General features: G+C 49.3%; 2 protein-coding genes and 2 long non-coding RNA genes across 13 annotated transcripts; 2 read left to right on the forward strand and 2 right to left on the reverse strand.

The window, feature by feature from the left end:
• On the reverse strand, positions 1-7,236 carry LOC142860513 (uncharacterized). 3 transcript variants are annotated; one of them, XR_012912355.1, is made up of 4 exons: positions 7,148-7,236; positions 3,806-3,931; positions 2,041-2,134; positions 1-88 (listed from the first exon to the last, which is right to left on the reverse strand). It is a non-coding gene; the product is annotated as an uncharacterized LOC142860513 (long non-coding RNA). The 3 variants fall into 3 exon arrangements; XR_012912354.1 differs by lacking the exon at positions 1-88 and adding an exon at positions 143-229; XR_012912356.1 differs by lacking the exons at positions 1-88; positions 7,148-7,236 and adding exons at positions 143-229; positions 5,724-5,837 and having other exon boundaries at positions 3,806-4,146.
• On the forward strand, positions 140-5,768 carry Inca1 (inhibitor of CDK, cyclin A1 interacting protein 1). 3 transcript variants are annotated; one of them, XM_075991855.1, is made up of 6 exons: positions 140-218; positions 3,822-3,935; positions 4,147-4,186; positions 4,427-4,626; positions 5,227-5,389; positions 5,625-5,768. In XM_075991855.1, the coding sequence occupies exons 1-6, from the start codon at positions 175-177 to the stop codon at positions 5,766-5,768; spliced, it is 705 nt and encodes a 234-aa protein (XP_075847970.1). In that variant the 5' UTR covers positions 140-174. The 3 variants fall into 3 exon arrangements, with proteins under 3 accessions (XP_075847970.1, XP_075847971.1, XP_075847972.1); XM_075991856.1 differs by having other exon boundaries at positions 4,433-4,626; XM_075991857.1 differs by having other exon boundaries at positions 150-218; positions 3,742-3,935.
• On the forward strand, positions 6,279-25,756 carry Camta2 (calmodulin binding transcription activator 2). 6 transcript variants are annotated; one of them, XM_075991845.1, is made up of 23 exons: positions 6,279-6,407; positions 7,842-7,936; positions 8,106-8,209; positions 11,098-11,165; positions 11,248-11,383; positions 11,920-12,006; positions 12,229-12,382; positions 12,675-12,809; positions 13,350-14,290; positions 15,271-15,397; positions 16,543-16,677; positions 19,803-19,918; positions 20,487-20,671; positions 20,916-20,994; positions 21,263-21,485; positions 21,803-22,104; positions 23,176-23,372; positions 23,619-23,802; positions 24,135-24,206; positions 24,302-24,322; positions 24,459-24,646; positions 24,803-24,877; positions 24,965-25,756. In XM_075991845.1, the coding sequence occupies exons 2-23, from the start codon at positions 7,906-7,908 to the stop codon at positions 25,026-25,028; spliced, it is 3,624 nt and encodes a 1,207-aa protein (XP_075847960.1). In that variant the 5' UTR covers positions 6,279-6,407; positions 7,842-7,905; the 3' UTR covers positions 25,029-25,756. The 6 variants fall into 6 exon arrangements, with proteins under 6 accessions (XP_075847960.1, XP_075847961.1, XP_075847962.1 ...); XM_075991846.1 differs by having other exon boundaries at positions 11,935-12,006; XM_075991847.1 differs by lacking the exon at positions 24,302-24,322.
• Positions 23,898-25,029, reverse strand: LOC142860514 (uncharacterized). The gene is made up of 2 exons (XR_012912357.1): positions 24,893-25,029; positions 23,898-24,171 (listed from the first exon to the last, which is right to left on the reverse strand). It is a non-coding gene; the product is annotated as an uncharacterized LOC142860514 (long non-coding RNA).
• Position 25,757: the final 1 nt, after the last annotated feature.

The following is a 25,757-nucleotide window of genomic DNA, read 5'->3' on the forward strand; positions in this document are numbered from 1 at the left end:
TCGTCTCTCTTAGGGTTATGAAGCTCTCTTTTTTCAGCATGTTCGGTCCCTTTCCAATCTCTACACTTGTTCATGGTCTGGTCTGCAGCTATTACATGAGTGAATGATTCATTACCCATTATCCTCCCAGCACCAAGGAGCATATCCAGTCCTGCTACCCAGCTAAGTCCAGTCATGGAGGGACAGGAAGATGGCAACAACATCCTCCCTTTTGCCAAGTGAGTCCTCCCTGTTGGGTGGGAAGGATAAGGATGGATTAGAGGGAAGAGTTGGATCCTTTTCAGAAAGGAGTGGAGTAAGAAAGAACAGGAACCTCAGTGTCCCATGTTTAGGAGATGGATGGTTTGTTAATTATTCAATAAATGGTTTACTATTATTACTTTATTTTAAATTGTCCATGGAGGCCAGAAGAAGGCTTGGGCTATCCTAGAAAGAGAGTTACAGGGAGTTTTGAGCCTGCTGACATGGGTGATGGGGAACGAACTCAGGTCCTCTGCCAGAGCAGTATGTGTGCTCTTAACCACTGAGCCAGCTCTCTAGTCCCAACAGTTTTGAACACTGTAATGTTCTAGACACTATAGTAGGCATTGGGGATTCAACAATTAGAAAGGAAGGGGATTTCCTCTCAGAGAGCTCGTAGTAGAGCAGAATGTATAAACAAGCATCGTTACACCTAGTTATGAGAACTACACAAAAAGATACGTAAGTATAAAGTGATGGCAGATTAGGAGTTAGAGGAGATGGAAGGTAAGGTCACTGTAGAAAACTATTGTGTAGAAGGTAATTTGAAATGAGATTGAGCTTGTCTGCAGAAGGGGGATGGTGGAGGCAAGAAGGAAATAAACTTGGAATGTTCTAGTAACAAATGAGACCAATGTAATTGAAACTTGTTGACTGAAGAAAACGTGAAAAATAAAGTTAAGAGAGTTAGTAAAAGTCAGATCATAGAAATCCTTGCAGTCCACAGACAAAAACTCTGTGTTTTTATCCTGAATATGGTGGGAGTAGAAAGTTTTCAGCAAGGAAGTGAAATAAGCACACTTTTTCCTTCAGCCTTTTTCTTTTCTTTTTTTTTTTTTTGTTGTTGTTTTTGTTTTCGAGACTGGGCTTCTTGGCTGTCCTAGCACTAGCTCTGTAGACCAGGCCGGCCTTGAACTCACAGAGATCTGCCTGTCTCTGCCTCCTAAATGCTGGGATTAAAGGTGTATGCCACCACCTCCCAGCCCTTCTTCGACCTTTTTTATTATGGAAAATTTCAAATAAATATAGCAGAGAAAGAGTATTTTGAACTGATGTTCTCATTTCAGGGAGAGTCAATAATTTTCATTATATGGATATTCTTTTTACCTATCTATCCCCCTCAGTTTGGCGGGGGGTGGGGATTGAGACAGGGTTTCACTGTGTAGCCCTGGCTATCCTGGAACTAGCTCTGTAGACCAGGCTGACCTTGAACTCACAGAGATCTGCCTGCCTCTGCCTCCTGAGAACTGTGCCACCACTGCCCAGCTCCCCCTTAGTTTTTAAAAGTAATTTATTTGTGTGTGTATGTGTGAGTTTATGCACACATATATGAGCAGGTGTGTGCACCATGTTGCACACATGGATGCCAGAAGGTGTGAGTATCCTCTATCATTTGCTACTTACTCTTCTCTAAATTTTTTAAAGATTTTATTAATCTTATTTTATGTGTATGAGTGTTTTGACAGTGTACCATGTGGGTTCTGGGAACCTAACCTAGGTCCTCTGCAAGAGCAACAAGTACTTTTAACCACTGAGCTATCTCTCCAGTCAAACCATATCTTCCTTTGAGGCAGCGTCTCCCTCTAAACCTGGTGTTCACATTTTCTCAGAGTGGAAGTCTGCACACCCCAGCAGTCCTGTCTCTGACCCTTCAGAGGTAGGGTCACAGGTGTGTGGGGACAGTAGCTTGTTACATGGATGCTCATGATTGAACAGGAAGCATCTCTAAGCCGTATCTCCAGCCCCTTTGTTTGTTTTAGAAGTGGGGTCTTATACAGTTTAGGCTAGCCTCATACTTACCATGTAGAAAAGGATGATTTTGAACTCTTGACCCTCCTGTCATCGTCTCCCAAGTGCTGAGATTATACACATTCACCAGAGAGTGTTGGATCTCCTAAAGGTGGAGTTTAGGGGCAGTTGTGAGCTGTCTGATATGAGTGCTGGGAACTCAACCTCAGTTCTCTGAAAGAGCAGTAAATGCTCTTAACCACTAAGCCAATATGATACAAAGGATTATTTTTGCTGGACTCAGGAGGCAGAGATAGAGAAAAAAGATTACTTTCTCCTGTTCTGTGTAGTAGAATTGGGGAGAGGGGAATAAGAAGTGAAGCAGGGGCTGAAGAGATGGCTCAAGCAGTTAAGAGTATTTGTTGGATCTGGATTCAATTCCCAACATGCACATGGCAGCTAAAAACTGTGTATAACTCCATGTCTAGAGGATCCAATGCCCTCTTCCTGTCTCTATGGGCACTGCATGAATGTGATGAACAGATATATATATGCAAGCAAACATCCAAACACAGAAAATAAAAAAAATACATCCTTAAAAATAAAAAGAACTGGGGCTTGTGGCATGTCTCAGTGATTAAGAGTGTTGGCTGCTCTTCCAAAGACCCAGATTCAGTTCCCAACACCCATATGGCATCTGATACACTCTTCCAGGCTCTGTGGGCACTGCATGCACATGATACACAGACACACATACAGGCAAAGCATACATACAATATGAAATAAAAATAAAAATTAATTTTTTTTGGCTTTTTGAGACAGGGTCTCTTTGTGGAGCCCTGGCTGTCCTGGAACTCACTCTGTAGACCAGGCTGACTTCAAACTCAAAGATCCACCTGCCTCTGCCTCCTGAGTTCTGGGATCAAAGGTATTCACCACCACTGCCTGGCTAAATTTTTAAAGTAATAGTAATAATAATAGAAATAGGGAGAGCAAAATAGAGAGACCATTGCCATAGTCCAAGGAGAGAAAGATGATAGGTGATTGCAATATGAGAATGAAAATGGAAACAGTGGTCAAATCTGTGTATTGTTCAGATATATAGCTCACTGGATTGGCCAATGGATTAAATACAGGAAATGAAGGGAAATATACCATAGGAAGTTTTGGGCCATAGCAGCTAGCATATGGGGTATATCTTTTATCAGGTTGAAGGCTGAGAAGAGGTTGGGTGGAGCCTAAGAAGGAATCGGGCTAAACAGATTTTGGAGTGTTAGTATGCTGGAGATATTTAAAGTCATGAAATTGAGTGAAACCACCTACAGACAGATAGAAGTGAAGAATATAAAAGACTCCCTGATATTTCAGTTAAAGACTAGGAAGTTGGGCCAGGCATGATGGTGCACGCCTTTAATCTCAGCACTCAGGAGGCAGAGGCAGGCAGATTTCTGTGAGTTCAGAGCCAGACTGGTCTATATAGCAAGTTCCAGAACAGCCAGAACTACATAGTGAGACCCTGTCTCTCAAAACAAACAAAAAAATCAGAAAATTAAGCATCATTCAATCTGGGGACAAGGAAGTAATAAGCACTGTTCACACATAGCTCCTATACCCTGCATACAAAGCTACTGATCGTTCTTCGATACATAAGACACATTCGTGGATCTTCATTAACTTAAAGGAAACTTGTCTATCAAAATCACCTGAGTAACCAAAGCCTTCCCTTTTAAAATAATTTTATTTACTTATTTTTGTGTTTTCCAATGGTCTTAGGCAACCCCTGTGAAAGGGGCTGCGACCCACAGGTTGAGAACACTGCTCTGAGACATGAGCCTACCTTGTTCTCCTCTCAGGAGTTCCAGGGTGGTCAGCCGATCCTCTCGCTGCAGCCAGCCCTCCCAGAGTAGCAGACCAATGCCTCAGCCTTACGGAGACACCTTCTGGGAGAATCTTAGCCGAAGGTCTAGGTGAGTAGAGCAGAAAGCGGAAGCTGGAAGTGGGAAGGTGAGGCTCTACTGTTTTTAAGGATGGTGCATCCTTACAGCAATGAGCCCATGTTTGGAGGCCATTTCCCACTTTGATGAAACTGTAGCTCCAACAGGAGGTTGGAGAGCTTGTGAGAGAAGTGGTGTTTATTGTGGTGTCCTTTCTGACTCCAGCTCCTATTTTTGTTCTCAGCTCCAACTGGATGGAAGAACAGTACATTCCACCAATGCTGGTATAACAAGCCCTGCTCCTCAACCTTCTGTTAGAGTGTGCTTGCTGCCTTCCTGTCCTTATTACCCCTTTTCTCTGGCATTTCCCAACCAGTATCTAAGCAGGCCCTGTTTACTGTAAACCAAGCATCTTGTTTTCCAAATCAGACCCAGTTTCCAAAGACCCCAGATTTTCTAGTTCAGCCCAAATTTCCCAGAAACCCATATTTGTCCACCCATTTAGCAACTGTTCTTCCTCCTAGGCACAGAGGACCACTGGGTACTCGCAGCCTGGCCTGCACCCTCTTGAGGGGCTTCCTCCTCCTGCAAAGCTCTGGAGAAGAAAACGAAAGAAGCTTCATTTGGAAAGAATGCAGACGGGCCCTGGAAACATTCCGGCCCGTGTTAGAGCTGTTACCTATCACCTGGAGGACCTGAGGAGGCGACAGAGAATCATCAATGAGTAAGGAGGCATGGCATCTGGCCTCTGGGAGCCAGGCAGGGATTGGTGGAGGGTAATTTGATCTGAAGAAAGTTGAGAGCTTTGAGAGAATTCATTGGTACTTGAAAAGGAACCATGCCCCTGGTGTGATTCAAACACAATTTTCTTATTTTTTGCATTTAATTATGTATGTACATATGTACTGCATGTCACAGCATGTGTGTGGGGATCAGAGAATAATTTATGGGAACTGGTCCTCTTCTTCCACCATCTGGGCCTGACTTAGACCATCAAGTTGGTGGCAAATACCTTTACCTGCTAAGTCATCTTGCTGGTCCTCAAACATAATTTCTATAATATGAAAGAAGCAATTGAGGGATTGAAGATAAGTGAAATGGGCCATGATGACTAGAGAGCACATCACTAAATGAGGGAAATTAGGGGTCGCTGACAGGCCACTGAACTGAAAATTCTTCTGTCTGTGGAGAGCAAAAAGTCAAATGGTACCACCTATCCACCTATGAGTCTCAGCAGGAAGTACTTCAGACCAGAAGGGGGAAGAATGTAGAAGCTGGAAGCCTGACTCCAGGCCCCTTTCTCGTAAACCTAATGTCTCCACAGACTAAAGAAAGCCCAGTGGGGAAGCTCTGAGGTTCCGTCTGAGCTCCCCCAAGTACCTGAAGAGGGCTATGGATTCCTCAGCACTACTGAATACCTTGACATGGAAGAAGAGAGGGGAACCGATCCACAGGAAGAGAATTATCTTGTCACTCCCAGGGATCAGGTATGATTGGAGATGAATTTGGTAGGGGTAGGGTGGAGGGTGATATCAATTCATAATCTCGAATGGGGGGGGGGCGGCACAAGCCAAGAGCTGTTGAATAGCTGAATTTAAAAACGAAAAGTAGTCATGAACCCGAGCTTGGGGAACAGGGAGTGCCTGAATTTGGCCATTAGGAAATGTGGAGAACTGTTTTTCCATTCTTGCCCCTCCCCCCTTCTATTTTTCTCATCCACAGCTGCTTTGGTCTCCCTGGACCCCCTTAGGCCAGGGGGGCACTTATGCCTCTGGGCGGCTAAACTCTCTAGCCCACAGCACTGTTACAGCCAGGAGGAACCCCACTTACAATCCTCAGAGGATGGAGCTGGAGTCTGAGGAGTAGTGGAAAATCATCCATGCCCAAGCTTCCATACCAATCCAAGCGCGAGACTCTCCTCACTGCTGGCGGCAAATGGTTGTTCCCTCTCCTAACCCTAATTGTTGATCACAGCCTACTTGAGTTCCTACCCAACGGTCCCATCCCCTCACAGCCGGACCTTGGTCTTGTGTTCTTTCTGTTCTGTTATTAAAGAGCCTGGAGGCAGTGAGAGGGGAACTGGAAAGAAGGACTTCTTTGATTTTCTTGAGGACCCAGTTACAATGAAGTAAAACAAGGTCCCCAAATTAGACGAGTCTCGCCCGAGACAAGAAGAGTTCTGCCCAGGTCCAGCCTCCAAGGCTCTGGCCCTGTACCTCTGCCCAAGCCCCATCCTCCTGCGCCCACAGTCACATCAGTCAGCTGAGCTTCCGCCTCCGGATCCCGGTTCCCTCAGCGCTATTGCCCCTTTAGAGACGATCCTGCAGCCTGTCGCGCAGACTGGCCCAGTGTGCTGACCCCAGGTTCCCTTCTCGACCCCGTTCCCTTAATTGGGAGGCCCCGCCCCGTGCGCACTGACGTCGAACGCCGCTGTCAGCCGGCGCTAGGGGGGGTCGGTTTGGGGTAGAATGGCCGCTGCCGCCGTCACCCGCGGGACCCCGGGAGGTAAGAGCCAGGGCCTCTCGCCCGCCTCTCCACCCCCGCGCCAGGGGGCGCAGCTCCACGCGGTCCGGGTGTGGAGCACGGCGCCGGGGACCACCGTCCCTCCTCCCCGTTTGCCTCCACCTTGCTGCTTCCGTCCTCCTTCCCCGCGCCAGGGGGCGCCGCTAGGCGCAGGGCCCCATCACAGACCTGAGAGTGCGGGGACTACCCCCAGACCTCCCGCACCCGGCTACCGCTCTGCCCCTTGCCCGCCAGGTGTTCATGAACTCTGTTCAGCTGCTTCTCCAGAACATCCGGGTTTCCGGGAGGGACCCTCCCACCTCGAAGATTCTCCCCGGACCCCCGCCCCCTTTGGGGGGAGCACCCCACCCCCAGCGCCAGGCGTGTCATAGACCTGAACCACCCTCAGGCCTGCAATCTCATCTCTCTCTTGCTCTGCACCCTGGCAAGCTGCCTAGCCAGGGCTGCGCACCTGCACCCTATGGTGGACTCCCCTTATCCCAACCCTAGCCTCACTGCACACCACCAATCCTGAATGGGCTTCCACCCCCTCTCCATCCCTGGACACCTGGCAGAACCCGCGCAGAGAGCCTCCTCCAGCTCCCATCTGTTCCCCAAGAGGGCGGAGGCTCAGACGAGCCAGAGCAGTAGTAGACGGGATATGGTAGGCTGGAGGTTGGGGAGGTAGGAGTGCTGAGGTGAAGTGAAATGCTAGCTGCAAAGGGGAAGCCGGAATGTCCTACCCGGAAGCTTGGTCCAACATGTCTACTCCAAATTCTCTTAGCTCATGATCAACCTGAGAGAGAGAGAGTAAGTGAGGTCAGTTATCAGATCTGCCCTTCCCCTTAGAAAAAAATCAAATAGAGAAGCAACTCAGGGTGTGTCTTCCAAGGGCCAGCTTGTCACCAGGCTCACATCTGCTTTCCTCCAGCGTCCGTCCCGGTTGGCTTGCCAAGCCACCCTCCAAGGATTGGAGCTCCAGCTCCTACATCTGGCCCACCCTTAGCCACAGCCTTGCTCTCCCTTCCCAGATGCACCCTGAGTTCTTCTGTTTGGCTTTTCCATGGGGAAAGATCTAATAACTGACCTCACCTACTCTCTCCTTCAGGTTGGCCAGGGCATGGGAGAATCTGGGTTAGACGAGCAGAACCCAGCCTGCTGCCCTGGGGAATGCTCCAAAACTGTCAGCCTCCCCCTCTCATCCTTTTCTTCCTGATCACTCTGTTCTGTCTTGTCTCCCCACTCCTGTTGGTTCCTGGCACTTATGTCTGGGTTCTCTTTTATCCCTGTTCTCTGGTTCTGCTGTCACAGTACAACCTTTCCTTTATCCTTCCCAGATATCGGGAGTGAGTTCTATAGCCCCTTACCCTACCTCAGGCTCCTCATCTTGAATTAATGTGGGGGCCTCTTCCATGACCTTGTTCTCTCCTTTCCCAGCACAGACTCCCCCTCCCCCCGGCCCCTCAGGCCGGGGGTGACCTTGCCCCCTGGAACCCTCACCATGAATACCAAGGACACCACTGAGGTTGCTGGTGAGTTCACAAAACAGGTTCCCAGTTTGGGCACAATCGTCTATGTTCTGCTGTTCTTTGCTCCCCACCTCTCTAGTCCTGGTCCTAGTCTCCCCCGTGCTCTTGGTTACACTGCGCCTCTCTCCTCCAGATTGCCTCTAACAAAGCCCTCCCTTCCGGTTCCCTTTAGAGAACAGCCACCATCTGAAGATCTTCCTCCCCAAGAAACTGCTGGAGTGTCTTCCTCGATGCCCACTGCTGCCTCCAGAGCGGCTCCGATGGAATACAAATGAGGTTTTCCTAGGGAATATGGGGTTAGGGCTGGAGGGGCAAGGGGGACTTGCCTCTCTCTGTGGACACTCATTACCAAACACTAGTCTAGGTTTTGGGGTCACAGAATTACAAAACCTTGGACTTAGAGGAGTCCATTTCTCTTTGGTATAGTCCATCCATAGAAAAACAAAGCTTAGTAGTTCTCCATAGTGAGCACCAGACTGTGCATCCGACCTGTCCTATCTCATATACTGTAGATGGTAATGAAGACGAAAGTGATTTGTTTTGTTTCTGGGTGTTAAACGTTGGGTTTTGGACAGGGTATCATGTAGTCCAGGTTAGCCTCAAACTTGCTATGTAGGCAAGACTGGGTTTGAACTCATTCTTTTTCTTTTCTTTTCTTTTCTTTTTTTTTTTTCGGAGACAGGGTTTCTCTGTAGCTTTGGAGCCTGTCCTGGAACTCCCTTTGTAGACCAGGCTGGCCTTGAACTCACAGAGATCTGCCTGCCTCTGCCTCCCGAGTGCTGGGATTAAAGGCGTGCGCCACCACCGCCCGGCCTCTTTTTTTAAAATATTTATTATGTATACAATATTCTGTCTGTGTGTATGCCTGCAGGTCAGAAGAGGGCACCAGACCCCATTACAGATGGTTGTGAGCCACCATGTGGTTGCTGGGAATTGAACTCAGGACCTTTGGAAGAGCAGGCGATGCTCTTAACCACTGAGCCATCTCTCCAGCCCCTCATTCTTTTTCCTATTCTCTCTCTGTCTCTGTCTCTTTCTCTCTCTGTGTCTCTCCTCTATCTCTCTCTCTCTTCCCCTGAGATAGCATCCCATGTAGCCCAGATTGACTTCATGCTCCCTGTGTAGCTAAGGATGATCTTAAATATCCGATGCTCCTGCCTCTACCTCCCCAGAGCTAGGATTCTACAGGTGTGCCACCAAACCCAGTTAATGTGGTTCTGGGGAACGACCCCAAGGCCTTGTGCATACTAGATAAGCCCTCTACCAACTGAGTCCCAGTCCCTGAACTCTGACTCTCCTACTTCCATGTCCTTAGTACTAGGATTTCAGGTGTGTGCCTCACTTTATTTTTTCTTCCTTAAACAGGGTCTCACCATTTAGCCCAGGCTAACCTTCTCCACATGCTGGCCTGTGTGGTGGTGGTGGGGTATGGATGTGTATATGTACATATGTGCAGGCGTGTGTGGTTACATGTTTGTGGAGGCTAGAGGTCTGTGTAAATGTCTTCTTTAGTCACTCTCCATGCTCTACCTAATTTTTTGAGACAGGGTCTTTCTTTTTGTTTTTGTTTTTTGAGACAGGGTCTCTCTGTGTACTGTGTGTAGCTCTAGCTGTCCTGGAACTTATTCTGTAGACCAGGCTGGCCTCGAACTCACAGAGATCCCCCTGCCTCTGCCTTCCAAGTACTGGGATTAAAGGTGTGTGCCACCACTGGCCTTTCAATGAGACTGAAGCTCACTGATTGGCTGGACTAGCTGGCCAACCAGCCCCAGAACCAAGAACCATCTTGTCTCTCTTTCCCCGGCATTAGGATTACAGGCATCAGCCATGCACAGCTGTGCCCAGCTTCTTAGGTGGGTGCTGGGGATCTGAATTTATGTCCACACTTGGACAGCAAGCACCTTACACTGACCAAATCATTTCTCCAGCCTGAAGTTGGAGAGACAGGGACTCAGTGGCCTGAGCTCCTGATCTTCCTGCCTCAGCTTCCTGAGTGCTGGATACTGGGATTACAGGTGGATACCCACATACCTGTCTCAGAGCCCTTGATTTTTACCACGTCCTGGAGGGCACAGTTCCTGGGATGTCACTTTCTGGGTTCTGTATACGCATTTGTATTTCCTCGTATGCAGTTAGTGGTTGACAATTACTGATTCAGTATTAGAATTGTAGCCAGCCAGTGGTGGTGCACACCTTTAATCCCAGCACTCGGGAGGCAGAGGCAAGCAGATCTCTGTGAGTTCGAGGTCAGCCTGGTGTACAGAGCTAGTTTCAGGACAGGTTCCAAAGCTACAGAGAAACCCTGTCTCAAAAAAATCAAAAGAAAAAAAAAAGAAAAGAATTGTCTGTAAAGCCAGAGGTGGCAGCTCACACCCACAGTCCTAGCACTCAGGAGGCAGGCATAAGGATTACAACACACTTGTGGCCAGCCTGGTCTATATATCAAGTACAAGAAGACAGGCCAAGGTTATGTAGTGAGACTATGTACTGTCAATAAAAATGGGTGTGTTTGTATATGGTTATTGTAGGCGCTACAGAGCCTTCAGGAAGTTCAGAGAAGCAGCAAGTCTTCACAGAGCACCTGGGAAGCATGTATGATACTCATGATTTCCAGACACAGGCATTCATATGGTGCTTTAGGCTTATAGGGCAGTAGCGTGGAGAATGTGATTGTTGGAGGTGTGTTCAAGAAGGAACCAATGAACCCATCTGGCGGGACCAGTGGGTTGAATTTGAGTAAAGAGTAGGAATGATAGTCTGATACTCTTTCTGAAAGCCTTGGAGTCAGACAGAGAACCTGGGGTCCTTGTCAGTGTCAAGCCATTGACATTTCGCAGAAAGGGTCACAGAGAAAGTACCTAACATGAATAAAGGGTAAACTTGAAGCTGGCTCCACGATATAGGCTCCAGTATGGGGAGAGAGAGATAAGAGGTTAGGTTGTTTTTATTTTCTCCTTCTGGTACTTGAACCCGGGGCCTTGCACATGCTAAACAAGCACTGTCTTTTTCTGTTACGGAACTATATCCCCAACCTGAAGTTAGGGTAGAACTAGCTGTTCTTAAGAGGACTGTGAGACCTTGCTGGGCCCAAATACCTGCCATACCTCTGCAGAGACCCTGAGCCATTGACCAAGGGGGTGACCCAAGTGTTTCCTCTCCTCCAGGAGATCGCATCCTACCTGATCACCTTTGAGAAACATGATGAGTGGCTGTCCTGTGCCCCAAAGACAAGGTGAGAAGGTTCTCCAGTTTGAAAAATGACAGGAATCCTGGGCTGTATTCACAAACCTCAAGCTTCCCCGCCCTCCTTCCAGGCCTCAGAATGGCTCCATTATCCTCTACAATCGTAAGAAGGTGAAATACCGAAAGGATGGTTACCTTTGGAAGAAGCGGAAGGACGGGAAGACCACCCGAGAGGACCACATGAAACTCAAGGTCCAGGGCATGGAGGTAAGAGCATCAGACATCCACACATTGCCCTTGCCCACACTCCAGCCTGGCAGGCAGGGTTTGGGGACATTGTCAGCCTCTCCTGCTCAGTTAGTCTTCTCAGTCACTCTGGATCAGCTGACTGATTGCTGAGCTCTCTCTCAGCTTCCCGTTTGCCCTCCACAACCCAGCCTATGGCACCAATGTACATACCCTTCACATTCCCTTGTTTGCATTTCCCACGGGGATCTAAGTAATTATGTTCTAAACACGGTTTCTCTTCTCAAATCATTGTTGTTTTGCACTTTCTCTCTGCCCTTAGATTTCTTTCCCATATCTCAAATTGGGCCCCCTTTTTTTTGTAAGATCCCCAGCTCCTCTGTTCTCTTCTCTCTGTCCCTTAACCATGACTTAAGGCTGCCAGAATTTGGAAGGGGTAGGAAGAAGGTGAGGGTAGGGAGAGGGCTGAAGAGGAATTGGTGGAAAGATTGGGATTCCTGCAAAGGGACTGAACAGAGGAAGAGTTGGGGAGCAGACTAGCCCTCCCCCCACCCCAGCCTGTCTCCTGGCAGTGTCTCTATGGCTGCTACGTTCACTCTTCCATCGTCCCCACATTCCATCGGCGCTGCTACTGGCTGCTCCAGGTAAGACCAACCGAGAACTCAGGGAGCCAGATTTCTGGCTCTTTGAGGAACATGGGGTCTGAAAAGATGAAGTGGAATAGGTTCTGAGTGGGAAAAGAAGAAGCTAGAACATGATAGAAATTGGGGGTGATTAGAATTGGGGGTAATACTCAGAAGAAAGTGAGGACTAGGAAGCCAAGGCCCTGAATCCTAGGCCCATGGCGCGTGCCTTTGTGCTCCCAGAACCCTGACATCGTCCTCGTGCACTACCTGAACGTCCCGGCCCTAGAGGACTGTGGAAAGGGCTGTAGCCCCATCTTTTGTTCCATCAGTAGCGACCGGCGGGAGTGGCTGAAGTGGTCACGCGAGGAGCTATTGGGACAGCTAAAGCCCATGTGTAAGGAACAAGCACGATTGAGCTCTAAGGGAGGGGAGAGTGGAGCTTCCCAAAAGCACTAGAGCTCCGTGCACGAACCCTGTGGGTAATTGTTTTTCTTGAGCCAGGAGGGAGCGTTCCTGTTTGGAGGCCAGACACTGAGGCTGTGCAGTCTAAGATGTGGAATATGGAGGGGGGCGAAAGACAGCTGTGAGCTGTATGTCTGAGCAGCTTTAAGTTCAGCATGCCAGGGCTTTAGGGGAGCCATCGAAGTCCTTTGGAAGCCTCACAGTGTCCCCCAAATCTCCTGTAGTTCACGGCATCAAGTGGAGCTGTGGGAATGGGTCGGAGGAATTCTCTGTGGAACAGCTGGTGCAACAGATCTTGGATACCCACCCAACCAAGCCAGCACCCCGAACCCATACCTGCCTCTGTAGTGGGGGCCTTGGTAAGTGAAGCCTGACTCTGGAACTGTTTTCCCATTTAGCCACATTGCTTAATAACTGACTTGATGGAATTTGCATACTAATTTGCAAGTCTTTGCATGTTCAGGAAGATGGGCCAGATGAGCAAAGAACTTCCTGTCTGGCAACACTGGCCCCAGAATGTACACACTTTAGTCCCCCGCAGTCCATGGCTCTCACGCTTACTATTTTTAGTAATTCCTGCCCCTACCATCCCACACCACCGTTCACACTCAACCTTAGCTCTGATCCTCCTTAGTACCCCTTGGTCCTTTCGTCCTTTTGCTCTGCCTTTACCCTCTGCTCTCAGCTACTGCCTCAAGCCAGGGCTCCTCCCCTACTCTGTTCCTCTAGTCCTGTTTGTTTTGAGAAACTGAAGGGAGGGGGAGACACTTCTGATGCCTCCCAGTGGTCATAATCAGTATTACACTGTGGATTTACTGATGGGGGCGGGGCTTCCAGGAATGGTCTGCTGGAGAAGGAGGTATCATCCTTTCTCTTCTTCCTACTCTTCTCCATTCCAGGTTCCGGGAGCCTCACCCACAAATGCAGCAGCACCAAACACCGCATCATCTCTCCCAAAGTGGAGCCCCGAGCTTTGACCCTGGCTTCCATATCCCACTCCCAGCCCCCTGAACCTCCGCCACTGATAGCACCACTTCCTCCAGAGCTACCCAAGGCACATACCTCCCCATCTTCCTCTTCTTCCTCTTCCTCCTCCTCAGGATTTGCAGAACCCCTAGAAATCAGACCTAGCCCTCCTACCTCTCGAGGGAGTTCGTCAAGAGGAGGCACTGCCATCCTCCTCCTAACAGGACTAGAGCAGCGTGCTGGGGGCCTGACACCCACCAGGCACTTGGCTCCCCAGGCTGAACCTAGACCTTCTGTGAGCGTGGCTATGGTTGTAGGTTCTGAACCTTCTGCCCCACCAGCTCCCCCCAGCCCTGCCTTTGACCCTGATCGTTTTCTCAACAGCCCCCAGAGGGGCCAGACATATGGAGGGGGCCAAGGAGTAAACCCAGACTTCCCTGAGGCAGAGGGCACTCATATTCCCTGTCCTGCCCTGGAACCTGCTGCTGCCCTGGAGCCCCAGGCAGCTTCTCGAGGTCTCCCTTCACAGTTGGGAGCAAGTGGGAGAAGAGGAAACCAATTCTTTATCCAAGATGATGATAGTGGGGAGGAACTCAAGGGCCAGGGAACTGTGCCACCTGTACCTTCACCCCCTCCTTCATCCCCATCTTCACCTGCCACCTTGCAGCCATCAGGCAGGGTAACAAGAGGAGAAGCCTTGTTTGGGGGCTCTGGTGGCACCAGTGAGCTAGAGCCCTTCAGTCTTTCGTCATTCCCAGACCTTATGGGCGAACTCATCAGTGATGAAGCTCCAAGCGTCCCAGCCCCAACCCCCCAGCTCTCTCCTGCTCTTCACACCATCACAGACTTTTCCCCAGAGTGGTCCTACCCAGAGGTGAGTCTTGGGTTTCTCTTCTCCCACTTGTTTTCTGGTTTTTCAAAATGAATTTTATTAAATCTTACCCCATGGCCTGTGACCTTATTTCTCAGTTTTCATGGCTTTTGTGTGTTTGTTTGTAATGTTAGGAAGCAAATCTAGCATGTTAGGCATATACTCTGCCTTTAGGTGATCTCCCAAGTCCTTCATCCCCCTGGTTCTCCTAACCTTTGCTTTTACGTAAGCTGTAGCTTTTCTTGTATTTTCATAGTCTTTATCCATGCTCCTCTCCCCGTCCCCCTCCAGTGTGTTATCGTGGTTTTCAGAGCCCTTCAGGGACCTCATTTTCTTGGTGACTGTTTTAAGGTGCCATGGGGGCCACTAATGACTAACACTAGAGAAAAAAATGTACACTGAGATATGACTTCAAATTCTGGGCAGCTGGAAGTCCGTGGTCGGCACAGAGAAGTTCCACTTGACTTCAGGAGGGAAGGGAACTGCAGTGGAGTGAAGTAGCCCAGCACACAGCTTTCTGATGAAAGTTGTTTGATCCTCCTGTGGAGGTCCTGACTTGTGTTTCTTAGTAGATTCAGGACAGTCCAGTAAAGGGCTCAGGGTGTAGCTCAGGGGAAGAACACTTGCCTAGCATATAGAAGGCCTGGGCTGGATTATCAGCACTGGGGAAAGATGTTTTACTGGGCATGGGTGATGCACATTCATAGGAGACAGAAGCTAGATGATCAGGAATTCAAAGCCATCTTTGGCTACATAGGACGTTTGAGGCCAACCTAAGCTACATGAGATCCTTTAAAAAAAGAAAAGAAGATTAGTTCTGATGAGATAAATAACCACTTGGCCGGAAGGTGGGTCCTGTTCATCAGTGAACCTCTAAACTCTAGCACAGATCCTGCCGTACAGTGGTCATTTCTAAGGATCTAAATAAATGAGTGACTGAAAGCCCAACTCCAGTCACGCGGCTATCTGACTTCTGTCTGCAGGGTGGGGTCAAGGTGCTCATCACAGGCCCTTGGACGGAGGCCGCGGAGCATTACTCCTGTGTCTTTGATCACATCGCAGTGCCAGCCTCTCTTGTCCAGCCTGGTGTCTTACGCTGCTACTGTCCTGGTATGGAGATCGGGAATAATGAGGGGAGGGACTGCCATTATGGACAGTTAAGATGACTAAGGACCTCCAGGCTTCCAGGAAGCACTGGAAACAAATATATTGTTCTGAGGGCACAAAGGCCTCTTCCAGCCCTGAGGCTGAGTGTCCAGTTCCCCCAGCAGACAGAAGAGCATGGTCTTAGTGTCCCCAAATCTAGGATATGATCTAAGAAGCTCAGTTGTTATCTAACCAATGACCTTAGCTAATTCCATACCTTCCTTGTAATCTTGGTCTCCCTCCTCTAAGGTTAAGCATGTGGCCAAAGGGATCTCTAATGCCCATGCTGTCTCTGTAGCTTAGTTGGAACCAGGGTCTTCTACACTAATCTAAAGAGAAAGTTCATCAGCCACATGAACCTATTTAATTAAAATTCATTTCCTTGGGCACACTGACCGTATTTCAAGTGTTTAACCACCACACATTTTAGGGCTCCCAGTAACATACCCAACACTGTAGAAAGTTCTTGTGGATAGCGCTGGTCTAGACTGACTTCCCTATGTTTTGCCACCACCCTTCCCTGCAACCTAGGACTCAACAGTTGTCTTCCTCAGGGTACTCCAGGTTGGCAGTGTTGTTGTTTAGGAGTATAGTCTCTCCTGGTCTTCACAGCCCCAGTCAACCACATATGAAGGGAAAGGGGAAGTAAGACCAGAGAAGCCAGGAATTGGGAGAAAAGTCTCAGCCCCTGGTCTTGAGGTTGAGGCCTGGTGATTTTTTCCTCGGGGTGATAGACATTGAGACTCTGGATACAGCTCTTACCAGACACTGATGATGAGCAGACAACTTCCCTTTCCTGCATTTCGGCAAGGGTCATGACCTCTGAACTCTGGTCTAAAGGATTGAAGGAGTTAGCCACCATCATGTTTGCTGAGCAATACCCTTAACTCAGAGTCTACAGCCAATAATTCTCTGGTCCATAGATGTGTTAAGTCCCCCTCCCCCTGCCCCATTAGTTCAAAGGCTACACACTGAAGCTGGGAGTCTCTTGGCCCACACCAAGGGAACGGGAGAAATATGCACTAATGATTATCACTGGCTCCAATAAAGCCAATCAGCCAGGAAAGAAGCCAGGCAAAGAGCCCTTCTCCCTGACCTACTCTCCCCAGCCCACGAGGTAGGGCTGGTGTCTTTGCAGGTGGCAGGGCGGGAGGGGCCCCTCTCTGCTTCTGTGCTCTTTGAGTATCGAGCCCGCCGATTCCTGTCTCTGCCTTCCACGCAGCTTGACTGGTTGTCACTGGATGGTGAGTACTGAGCCCTGTGACCCACGGTTTTAGGCATGACATGAGAATAACATGATGCTCTACCTTTCAGGGCACCAGGAAAGCCCACTATTGCTGCCATTTCTTTTTTTTTTTTTTTGTTTTGTTTTTGTTTTGTTTTGTTTTTCGAGACAGGGTTTCTCTGTGGTTTTGGAGCCTGTCCTGGAACTAGCTCTTGTAGACCAGGCTGGTCTCGAACTCACAGAGATCTGCCTGCCTCTGCCTCCCTAGTGCTGGGATTAAAGGCGTGCACCACCACCGCCTGGCTTATTGCTGCCATTTCTACTGGACGTGCATGTGTGCGTGCGTGCGTGCGTGCGTGCGTGCGTGTGTGTGTGTGTGTGTGTGTGTGTATTAATGTTTTTTAGAAAGAGTCTCGCTATGTAGCCTTGGTTATCTTAGAACTTCTTTGTAGATCAAGTTGGCCTAAAATTTGCTGCCATTTTCTTGCCCCTGCCTCCCAGAGTGCTGGGATTTACAGGCATGTGCTACCATGCTCAGCTTTGTTGGTATTTGTTTGTTTGTTTCATTTCGTTTGTTTGTTTTTTGTTTTTCTGGGTGGGGGGTTGTTTTTTGTTTGTTTGTTTGGTTTTTGAGACAAGGTTTCTCTGTGTAGCTCTGGAATGTACTCTGTAGACCAGGCTGGCCTCTAATTCTGAGATCCTCCTGAATCTGCCTCCCAAGTACAGGATTAAAGGTGTGTGCCACCACTGGCTTTTTTTTTTAAATCTATGTTTGGAGGGGACATTAGTCATTTTTTAAATGTGGTAGCAAACTGTCCTTATTTCTGTGAATTTTGGAGCTAACTTTTTTTTTTTAATTTGTACGGGTGTTTTTATGTGTCTGTGTACCCATAGAAGCCAGAAGAGGGTATCAATCATCTGGGACTAGAGTTACACCCATTGTAAACTGCCTTGTATGTGCTGGGAATCAAACAGGGTCCTCTGGAAGAGAAGCCATGGTACTTAAGATGGCCTTGAGTCATCTCTCCAGCCCCCTTGTTTTGTTTTTTGGCAGGGTCTCATGTAGTCTAGGCCAGCCTCAAACTCATTTTATACCCTTGAATTCCTGGATCCTTCTGCATTTACCTCCCAAGTACTGGGATTATAGTCATGTGGTACCACTCTCAGTTTAAAATTGTTATTGTTAAATAAATACAAAATTGAGCAAGGAGAAGTTGTGTGTACTTGTAATTCTAGCTACTCTGGAGGTTGGAGTAAGAGGATCTCAAGTTTGAGGCCTCCCAGGCTGAAGAGATGGTTCAGTATTTAAGAGCACTAAGTACTCTTTTAGAGAACCCAAGTTTGATTCCCAGCACCCACATAGTGGTTCACAATCACCTGTAACTCCAATTCCAGGGGATCAGATGCCCTCTTCTGGCCTCTCTAGGCATCAGGCACACAAGAGGTACACAGATACACATGTAGGCAAAACACTCATACACATAAAATAAAAAATTTAACCCTGTCTCGAAAAACCAAAAAAAAAAAAAATTAAAAGGAAAAAGTATAGGTCATTTATTTTTATGTTTTTCTTTTGGGTGATAAAGTTGTATTCATTATAGGACTATTGGAAATTACAGAAAATCCATACAGAAAATTGGAAACGTGTGATACTGTCGGTAGAGTTATTACTAAAGTGTCCTCTCTTGCCCATACAGGTGTGCACACACATATGCTATATGTGTTTTAGTTGGTCCCATTTCTGCTCCTTTACTTGTTTTCCTTTCTGGGGGCTTGAGAACTCTATCTGACCCTCTGCTTTCTCAAGGTTTACTCTTTCTCTGTTGCTTTTCGGTTCTTCTCAGTTCTCCTGCCATCCTCCTTCTCTCCCTGGAGGCTTTTATTCCTACTCTTGCCTCACTCTTGGGGGCGGGTCACACTTGTGGTACAGCCTGAGTAGATGTGTCAGATGTGAGTGGGTGTTTGTGGCATTAGTTTCCTAGCTTTGGGCCTTGGTAGCATCCTCAGCTTTGATCTGTGCTGCTCTGGCTGGTCATCACTTTACTTTTACCCCTTTCTAATCGGTGTGTCATCTCTCTGCCGGGTCTCCTTTCTTCCCACTTGAACTATATCTGGAAGACCTATTTTCTTTCCTAATTGCTTGGTTGGGACTTTCTGGATCTGTTCCCCTCTCTGTCCTATCTGAGTTTCTGCTCATCAATCCCTTCTATCATGGCACTGTAGAACATCCCCCGTCTTCATTATTTTTCTGTGCTTGTTTTCTCTAGGCTCTAGTCCCCTCTCACTTCCTTTCCTTGTCCTTATTTGATCTCAAAAGGGAACAGATACAGCTTCTGTTTGCGTGTGCATAAATTTGTGTGTGTGTGTGTGTGTGTGTGTGTGTGTGTGTGTGTGTGTGTGTGTGAATTTGTACATGGAGTTGGGAGGAGGAAGAATGAACATGGCTACCCATCTCTGTCACCATCTCTCCCCAACTATCTTTTGTGCAAAGCTGCAGAGGATCTGCTGGAGTAGGTGGTACTTTTGAAGCTCTAGTCTTTCAAGTACTTTGGGGCTTAGCCTAGAAGGGGGATCTTGGAGTACGTCAGCCCATCATGGGGGACAAAGGTAGTATCAGGAACAAGAACTTAGGGTACATTCTGTTTAGGAAAAGGCTGGAGGAGGACATGCCAATATGTGGCTTAGTTAGCTGAGGACCAGATGGGCACTGGAGAATTCCTGATGCCTCTGTCTTGGAGGAAACAGCCTTGGTTCTTTTTTCGTTGTTGTTCTTTCGAGACAGGGTCTCTCTGTAGCTTTGAAGCCTGTCCTGGAACTAGCTCTTGTAGACCAGGCTGGCCTCGAACTCACAGAGATCTACCTGCCTTTGCTTCCTGAGTGCTGAGATTAAAGGAATGCACCACCATAGCCCAGCCAGCCTTGGTTCTTAATCTTGGTTCTAGTCTATGCATGAGATTAATAGCCTTAGTTCAAGAGCTGAGCCTTCCTGGTTAGTTCTGTGTAGATGAGTGGGTAAGGAGGATGTTGTATAGGGGAAGAGAAGACTCGATCATCCCATTCTTCATCCCCCAGACCTTGGGTACAAGTAATGTTACTAGCACCACCTAGATCCTGTCTACTCAGTCTCCAATGCCCACCCCACAGACAGCCAGTTCCGGATGTCCATCCTGGAGCGGCTGGAGCAAATGGAGAAGCGGATGGCAGAGATTGCAGCAGCTGGGCAGGCACCTGGCCAGGGTCCAGAGACGCCTCCAATTCAGGTACTTCTACAACAAAGACCACAGTCTACAGTGGGGGCATAGGATCTCTATAAGGAGAGTGGTTCTAGCATGTAACATCCCTCACTCACCATTCCCCAGCCTCATCAGCGAGTTCTCTTCCCTCTCAGCAGACAGGCTTTGGACTATTTCTGATCTGAAGGGTGGAGGTGAAGGTGAGGGTGGGGGAGGAATCAGGAATGTTGGGCCCAAGAGCTCTGTGGGTTCTGACTCTCTGAGGAAAAAGGGCTGGGGGCTTCGAGAAGATGCTGGTTCATGCGGGAGAAAAGCATACATGAACATGGTGACACCAGTCAGTACTAGTATGGAAGCCCAGTGTGGGCAATGGAGTGCAAGGGACTCAAACTAGGAGAACCAGTGAGCTATCAGTGGTAGTGGGAACCTGGAGTGGGAGAGGGGTGTGTGTGTGTGTGTGTGTGTGTGTGAGAGAGAGAGAGAGAGAGAGAGAGAGAGAGAGAGAGAGAGAGAGAGAGCGCTAAAAGCTGAAGCTGGTAAGATAACCTGCAGGACCAAAAGCCCAAATCTCTGCATACGGGTGTATGTACTACAGGATGAAGGCCAGGGCCCTGGTTTCGAGGCACGTGTGGTGGTCTTGGTGGAGAGCATGATCCCCCGTTCCACTTGGAGAGGTCCTGAACGTCTGATCCATGGAAGCCCCTTCCGGGGCATGAGCCTTCTGCATCTGGCTGCTGCCCAGGGCTATGCTCGACTGATTGAGACTCTGAGCCAGTGGCGGTGAGCACTATTGAGACTAAAGCCCCAGGGGGTAAAAACTTGGATCCCTGCCTGGAAGGATCAGGGTCACTATGGGAAGGTATGCTCTCTCAAGATTGGTTTTTGGAGGACTCTTAATATCCTGACCTAAGACATTGACTTCTTGACCAACTTAAAGTCACTTCCAGTCCTTCTGTGTCTATGTTCCTACTTTGTCCCATTTTTTCCTCCCTGACTGGGCTTTGTTGTTGACCCTAACCTCTAGGAGTGTGGAGACTGGAAGCTTGGACTTAGAGCAAGAGGTTGACCCGCTCAACGTGGACCATTTCTCTTGCACCCCTCTGGTGAGGATGTTGTTTCCAAGTTCCCTCAGGGCAGTAAGCAGAGGAACGGGTGCTTCAAAAGAATGATTTGATGGGCAGTGGTGGTGCTGGTCTTTAATCCCTACCACTTGGGAGGCAGAGGCAGGTGGATCTTCAAGTTCAAGGCCACCCTGGTCTACAGAGCGAGTTCCAGGAGTGGTCCTTTGAGGAGTGCAGGGAAATCCACAGTGGGCCAGGGCCTGAGAACTGGCTGGAGATGGACAGGCCTCACTCCACCGTCTCTCCGTAGATGTGGGCTTGTGCACTGGGACACTTAGAAGCTGCTGTGCTCCTTTTCTGTTGGAATCGACAAGCACTGAGCATTCCTGACTCCCTGGGCCGTCTCCCCCTATCTGTGGCCCATTCTCGGGGTCATGTGCGCCTTGCCCGCTGCCTTGAGGAGCTGCAGAGACAGGAGCCTTCAGTTGAGCACCCACTTGCTCTATCTCCACCTTCCTCCAGCCCAGACACTGGTGAGAGTTGGCCAAAAAATGTCCAGAGCAAAGCAAAGGGTGGGAGACAGAGAGACAGAAATGGGAGGTAATGGGACCAAGAAGAGGCAGGGGAGGGGCTGGAGGGCTGCTTTTCCAGAGGACTTGGGTTCTGTTCCCAGCACCCACATAGTAGCTCACAATGGAATTATATTTGGGGGGAAAAAAAACTCACACACATAAAATAAAGGTAAGTATATATTAAAAAAAAAAAAGACAGAAACTGAAATGAGCTGAGGTAAGAGACTCAGGGTAGCCTGCAGGTGCCGCTGTCCTTACCCATTCTGCCCTCCACTCAGGTCTGAGCAGCGTCTCTTCACCCTCGGAGCTGTCAGATGGCACCTTCTCTGTCACATCAGCCTATTCAAGTGCCCCAGATGGCAGTCCTCCCCCTGGTCCTCTGCTGGCTTCTGAAATTACCGTGGAGATGATTCCAGGCCAGCTTTCTTCCGGCGCCCCTGAGACACCCTTACTCTTTATGGACTACGAAGCCACTAACTCCAAAGAGTCTGTTCCTTCCGTTTCGGGGCTCGCACTAGCCCAGAAGGATGGGGCTCCTCCAGAGGATGCTGACAGCCCACCAGCTGTGGATGTGATCCCGGTACTCTTTATGTTGGTGGGATTAGATTCATAAAGGCTAGGAACAGAGTGAGGTGCAGAGGTGGGGTGACAGAGTTCCATGAAGCAGATCAGCCTGGCTTCAGTTTTAGAAGAAAAACCATTTACTGTTTGGGGGTTGGCACAGGACCCCTTTGCTTAGTAGTTCCTTCCAGACTATGACTCAGCAGTCACGAGGTAGGAGAGGTTAAGAATCCTGGGGAGTATCTTCACTTAGAACTGAACCATTGCAATCACCTGTCAACCCATGAAGGGAAAGGTTCTTTTTGGTTTTGTTTTGTTTTTTCAAGACAGGGTCTCGCTATGTCACTCTGGAGTCCTGGAACTCACTCTGTAGACCAGGCTGGCCTTAAACTCAGAGATTTGCCTGCCTCCGCCTCTCTAGTGTTGGGAATAACGGTGTGGACCACTTGCTGGGAAGTGCACCTTGACGATAAGTGCTAGGACCTGTGCACACACTCGCTTTAGAAAGGCCGAGTATAATTAGGAAACAAGAACTCCATCTCAGGAGGCAGGGACAGGAGGATCTCCGTGAGGTCCAGGCCAGCCTGGTATAGAGTGAGTTCCAGTACAGCCAGAGTTACATAGTGAGACAGTGTCTCAAAACAACAACAAACCCAAACCTCCAAAGCCAGCATAATGGAGTATGGCCAGCAGTATGCTATTTGCCTCCCCACTAGCTATTCACCAGGAGTGCTGTTATGTTAAGCCCTAGGCTGGTTCTTGGAGACCTGAAGCAAGATAGGCTTGGGCTACTCCAGGGCATAGGGCAGATCCAAGAGGGACAGTGGACAAAGTGGAAGGATGCTAAGATCTTCATCCTTCGCTTTTTGTGTTCTCCACAACTTAACAGCATGAAGGGCTGTGTCCCTCAGAGGGAATCAATCAGAATGAATGAATGAGCAGTGTTAGTTGAGAATTAGCGAGCAGAAAAGCAGTTCCTGGGGCATGTGCCGGCGGCATCTCGAAAGATGAGGGAGTGGGGTTTAAGGCCACAGCTTAGGCTGTGCTGCTGGACCATCAGTAGTTAAGGTCACTGTCTCCCTTCATCCAGGTGGACATGATCTCACTAGCCAAGCAGATCATCGAAGCCACACCAGAGCGGATTAAACGAGAAGACTTCTCAGGATTCCCTGAAGCTGGAGCCTCACCAAGGGAGCAGACAGGCACTGTGGGGCTTAGTGAGACCATGTCCTGGCTAGCCAGTTACCTGGAGAATGTGGACCATTTCCCCAGCTCAGCCCCTACTAGGTGACCAGCTCAGAACAAAGCCTTCAGATTCTTTTTCAGAGAAAGATGGGTGGGAGGAAGCAGGCTCCCTTACAGCCAAAGCACCATTCTGGCTGCGGCCCTGGGTGTTCAGGAGACCAGAACTTGTTGATGAACTCTGGAGCCACCCTTTTTCAGACTTTGTTGCTGAAGATTGTCCCCAGTAGCCACCTCTAGCCGGGATAAAGGGGTTTAAGATGCTCCATGATAGCCTTTCTCTCCCCACAGTGAGCTGCCCTTGGAGCGAGGTCGCCTAGCTGTCCCTCCAGCACCTTCCTGGGCAGAGTTCCTCTCTGCATCTACCAGTGGCAAGATGGAAAGTGACTTTGCCTTGCTGACACTCTCAGATCATGAGCAGCGGGAACTGTATGAGGCCGCACGCGTCATCCAGACAGCCTTCCGAAAGTACAAGGTCAGAGAGCCCAGGGTCTCCCGGTGCTTTTGCAGAAAGAGCACTCATTCGGAGGCCTTAAATGTGACTAAGAAAGAGCCCAGGGGAGCCAGTACTTGCCACCAAGTCTGACAACTTTAATTTTGTCCCTGGAATTCATAGTGGAAGAGAGCTGACTCTCTCAAGTTGTCCTCTGATGTCCACACACAGCATGCCCATACACACACACAAATAAATAAATATGAAAAAAAAAACCATTTTTTATGGAGGGGACTTCAGGAGGAAGGAGTAGGTCCAGAGTCCACGAGGTAGGCAGTGAGATGTTGAGATTTGGCCTCATTTTCTTTCCTTAGGGCCGGAGGTTGAAGGAGCAGCAGGAGGTGGCCGCAGCTGTGATCCAACGTTGTTATCGGAAGTACAAGCAGGTTAGAGCCTTTTCTCAAAGGTATACCAACACACAACCACCCCATCTAACAAGTCCCTGGGCTGAGAGCCCTAACTTCCCCTCTCTCTCCACAAGCTGACCTGGATTGCACTTAAGGTATTAGGCATGAGCTCTGAGCATGAGTGTGGGTTAGAGAAAGGGCTGTGCATCAACCTGACTTAAGGGTGACCTTCAGGGCTTTGGATTTCTGCCCCTCCATTTCAGCTCCTGTCCCCTCTCTCCTTCCCTGCAGTTTGCACTCTATAAGAAAATGACTCAGGCGGCCATCCTGATTCAGAGCAAGTTCCGAAGCTACTATGAACAGAAGCGGTTTCAGCAGAGCCGCAGAGCGGCCGTACTTATCCAGCAGCACTACCGCTCCTACCGCCGCAGGCCAGGACCTGCTCACCGGCCCTCAGGCCCCCTGCCGGCCCGAAACAAGTAGGAACCCCCTCACCCCCGCTCCCGCCCCTCCTACGGACCTCTTTGATAAAGCCCACTCCCTCTTCTCTTCCTGCCTGCCTGCTTTTGCCTACTATGGACTTAAAATGGGGGGCTGGGAGGCCTGAGTTCTATGAGCTCTCTTTCTTTCACCAGGGGCTCCTTTCTTACCAAGAAGCAGGACCAGGCAGCCCGGAAGATAATGCGGTTCCTGCGGCGCTGCCGACACAGGTTCTAATCCCTTACCTCACTGGCTCTCTGCCCTGCTATCTTTCCTTATCCAGCACTCTCCTCTGACTCCTCTCTGTCTCTCCGCAGGATGAGGGAATTGAAGCAGAACCAGGAGCTGGAAGGGCTGCCCCAGCCAGGACTGGCCACCTGACCTCTCCACCGCCTTTCTCCACACCCTGGGGGCCCCTGGCAGTCTTAATAAGGAGAAGGCTTTCGGGATTAGGGGAGCCCCCTGTCGGCAGCTTTTTCTCCTTCACCTTTTTGGGAGCCCTTTGTAGAACCCCTGCCCCTTTCCCCAGCCTTAGACCTACACTTCTCCCTTCTGGTCGTGCCTCCTCTTTCGGTCCCTGGCTCCAGAAGACCCGTACCCCACATATCTGCATCTTCAGCTGTGATCTACGGAGCCCTGCCTGCACCTTCTCCATAACCCCTGCCTGCACCCGACTCGGACCTTCCTGACTTGCCTTATTTATTTGTTCGACGAGTCTATGATGAATGTATCCGCCTCGTCCCCACCACTGCCTTCGCTGCGCGCGCCCTCGTGTTTCAGGGGTGACTGCCCCACCCTGACTCCGCATGTTTGCGTCTGTTTCCTCCTTTCCTGGCCCTGTTTTCCCCATCACCCTGACTCTGGCCACCCACCCCGGGTTCCAAAGAGGAGGGGGTGTACATAGGATCGCGAGGCGGAGTCCCGCTCCCATGGGGAGGGGTATGTACATACTGTAACATACAGAGTATAGTGAAGAATCTATTTAAGGCGCTGCGCGGCCGGGCGTCTGGTTCCCTGGCGCGGCGGGGGCCCCCGGCTGGCTCCACGAGCACTTTCTATTTGTGCATGGGCTTGGTTTATACGAACTGCCATTAAACATCTCTGCACCAG

Source organism: Microtus pennsylvanicus, chromosome 11 (assembly GCF_037038515.1).
Source record: "Microtus pennsylvanicus isolate mMicPen1 chromosome 11, mMicPen1.hap1, whole genome shotgun sequence".
Classification (NCBI taxonomy): Eukaryota; Metazoa; Chordata; class Mammalia; order Rodentia; family Cricetidae; genus Microtus; species Microtus pennsylvanicus.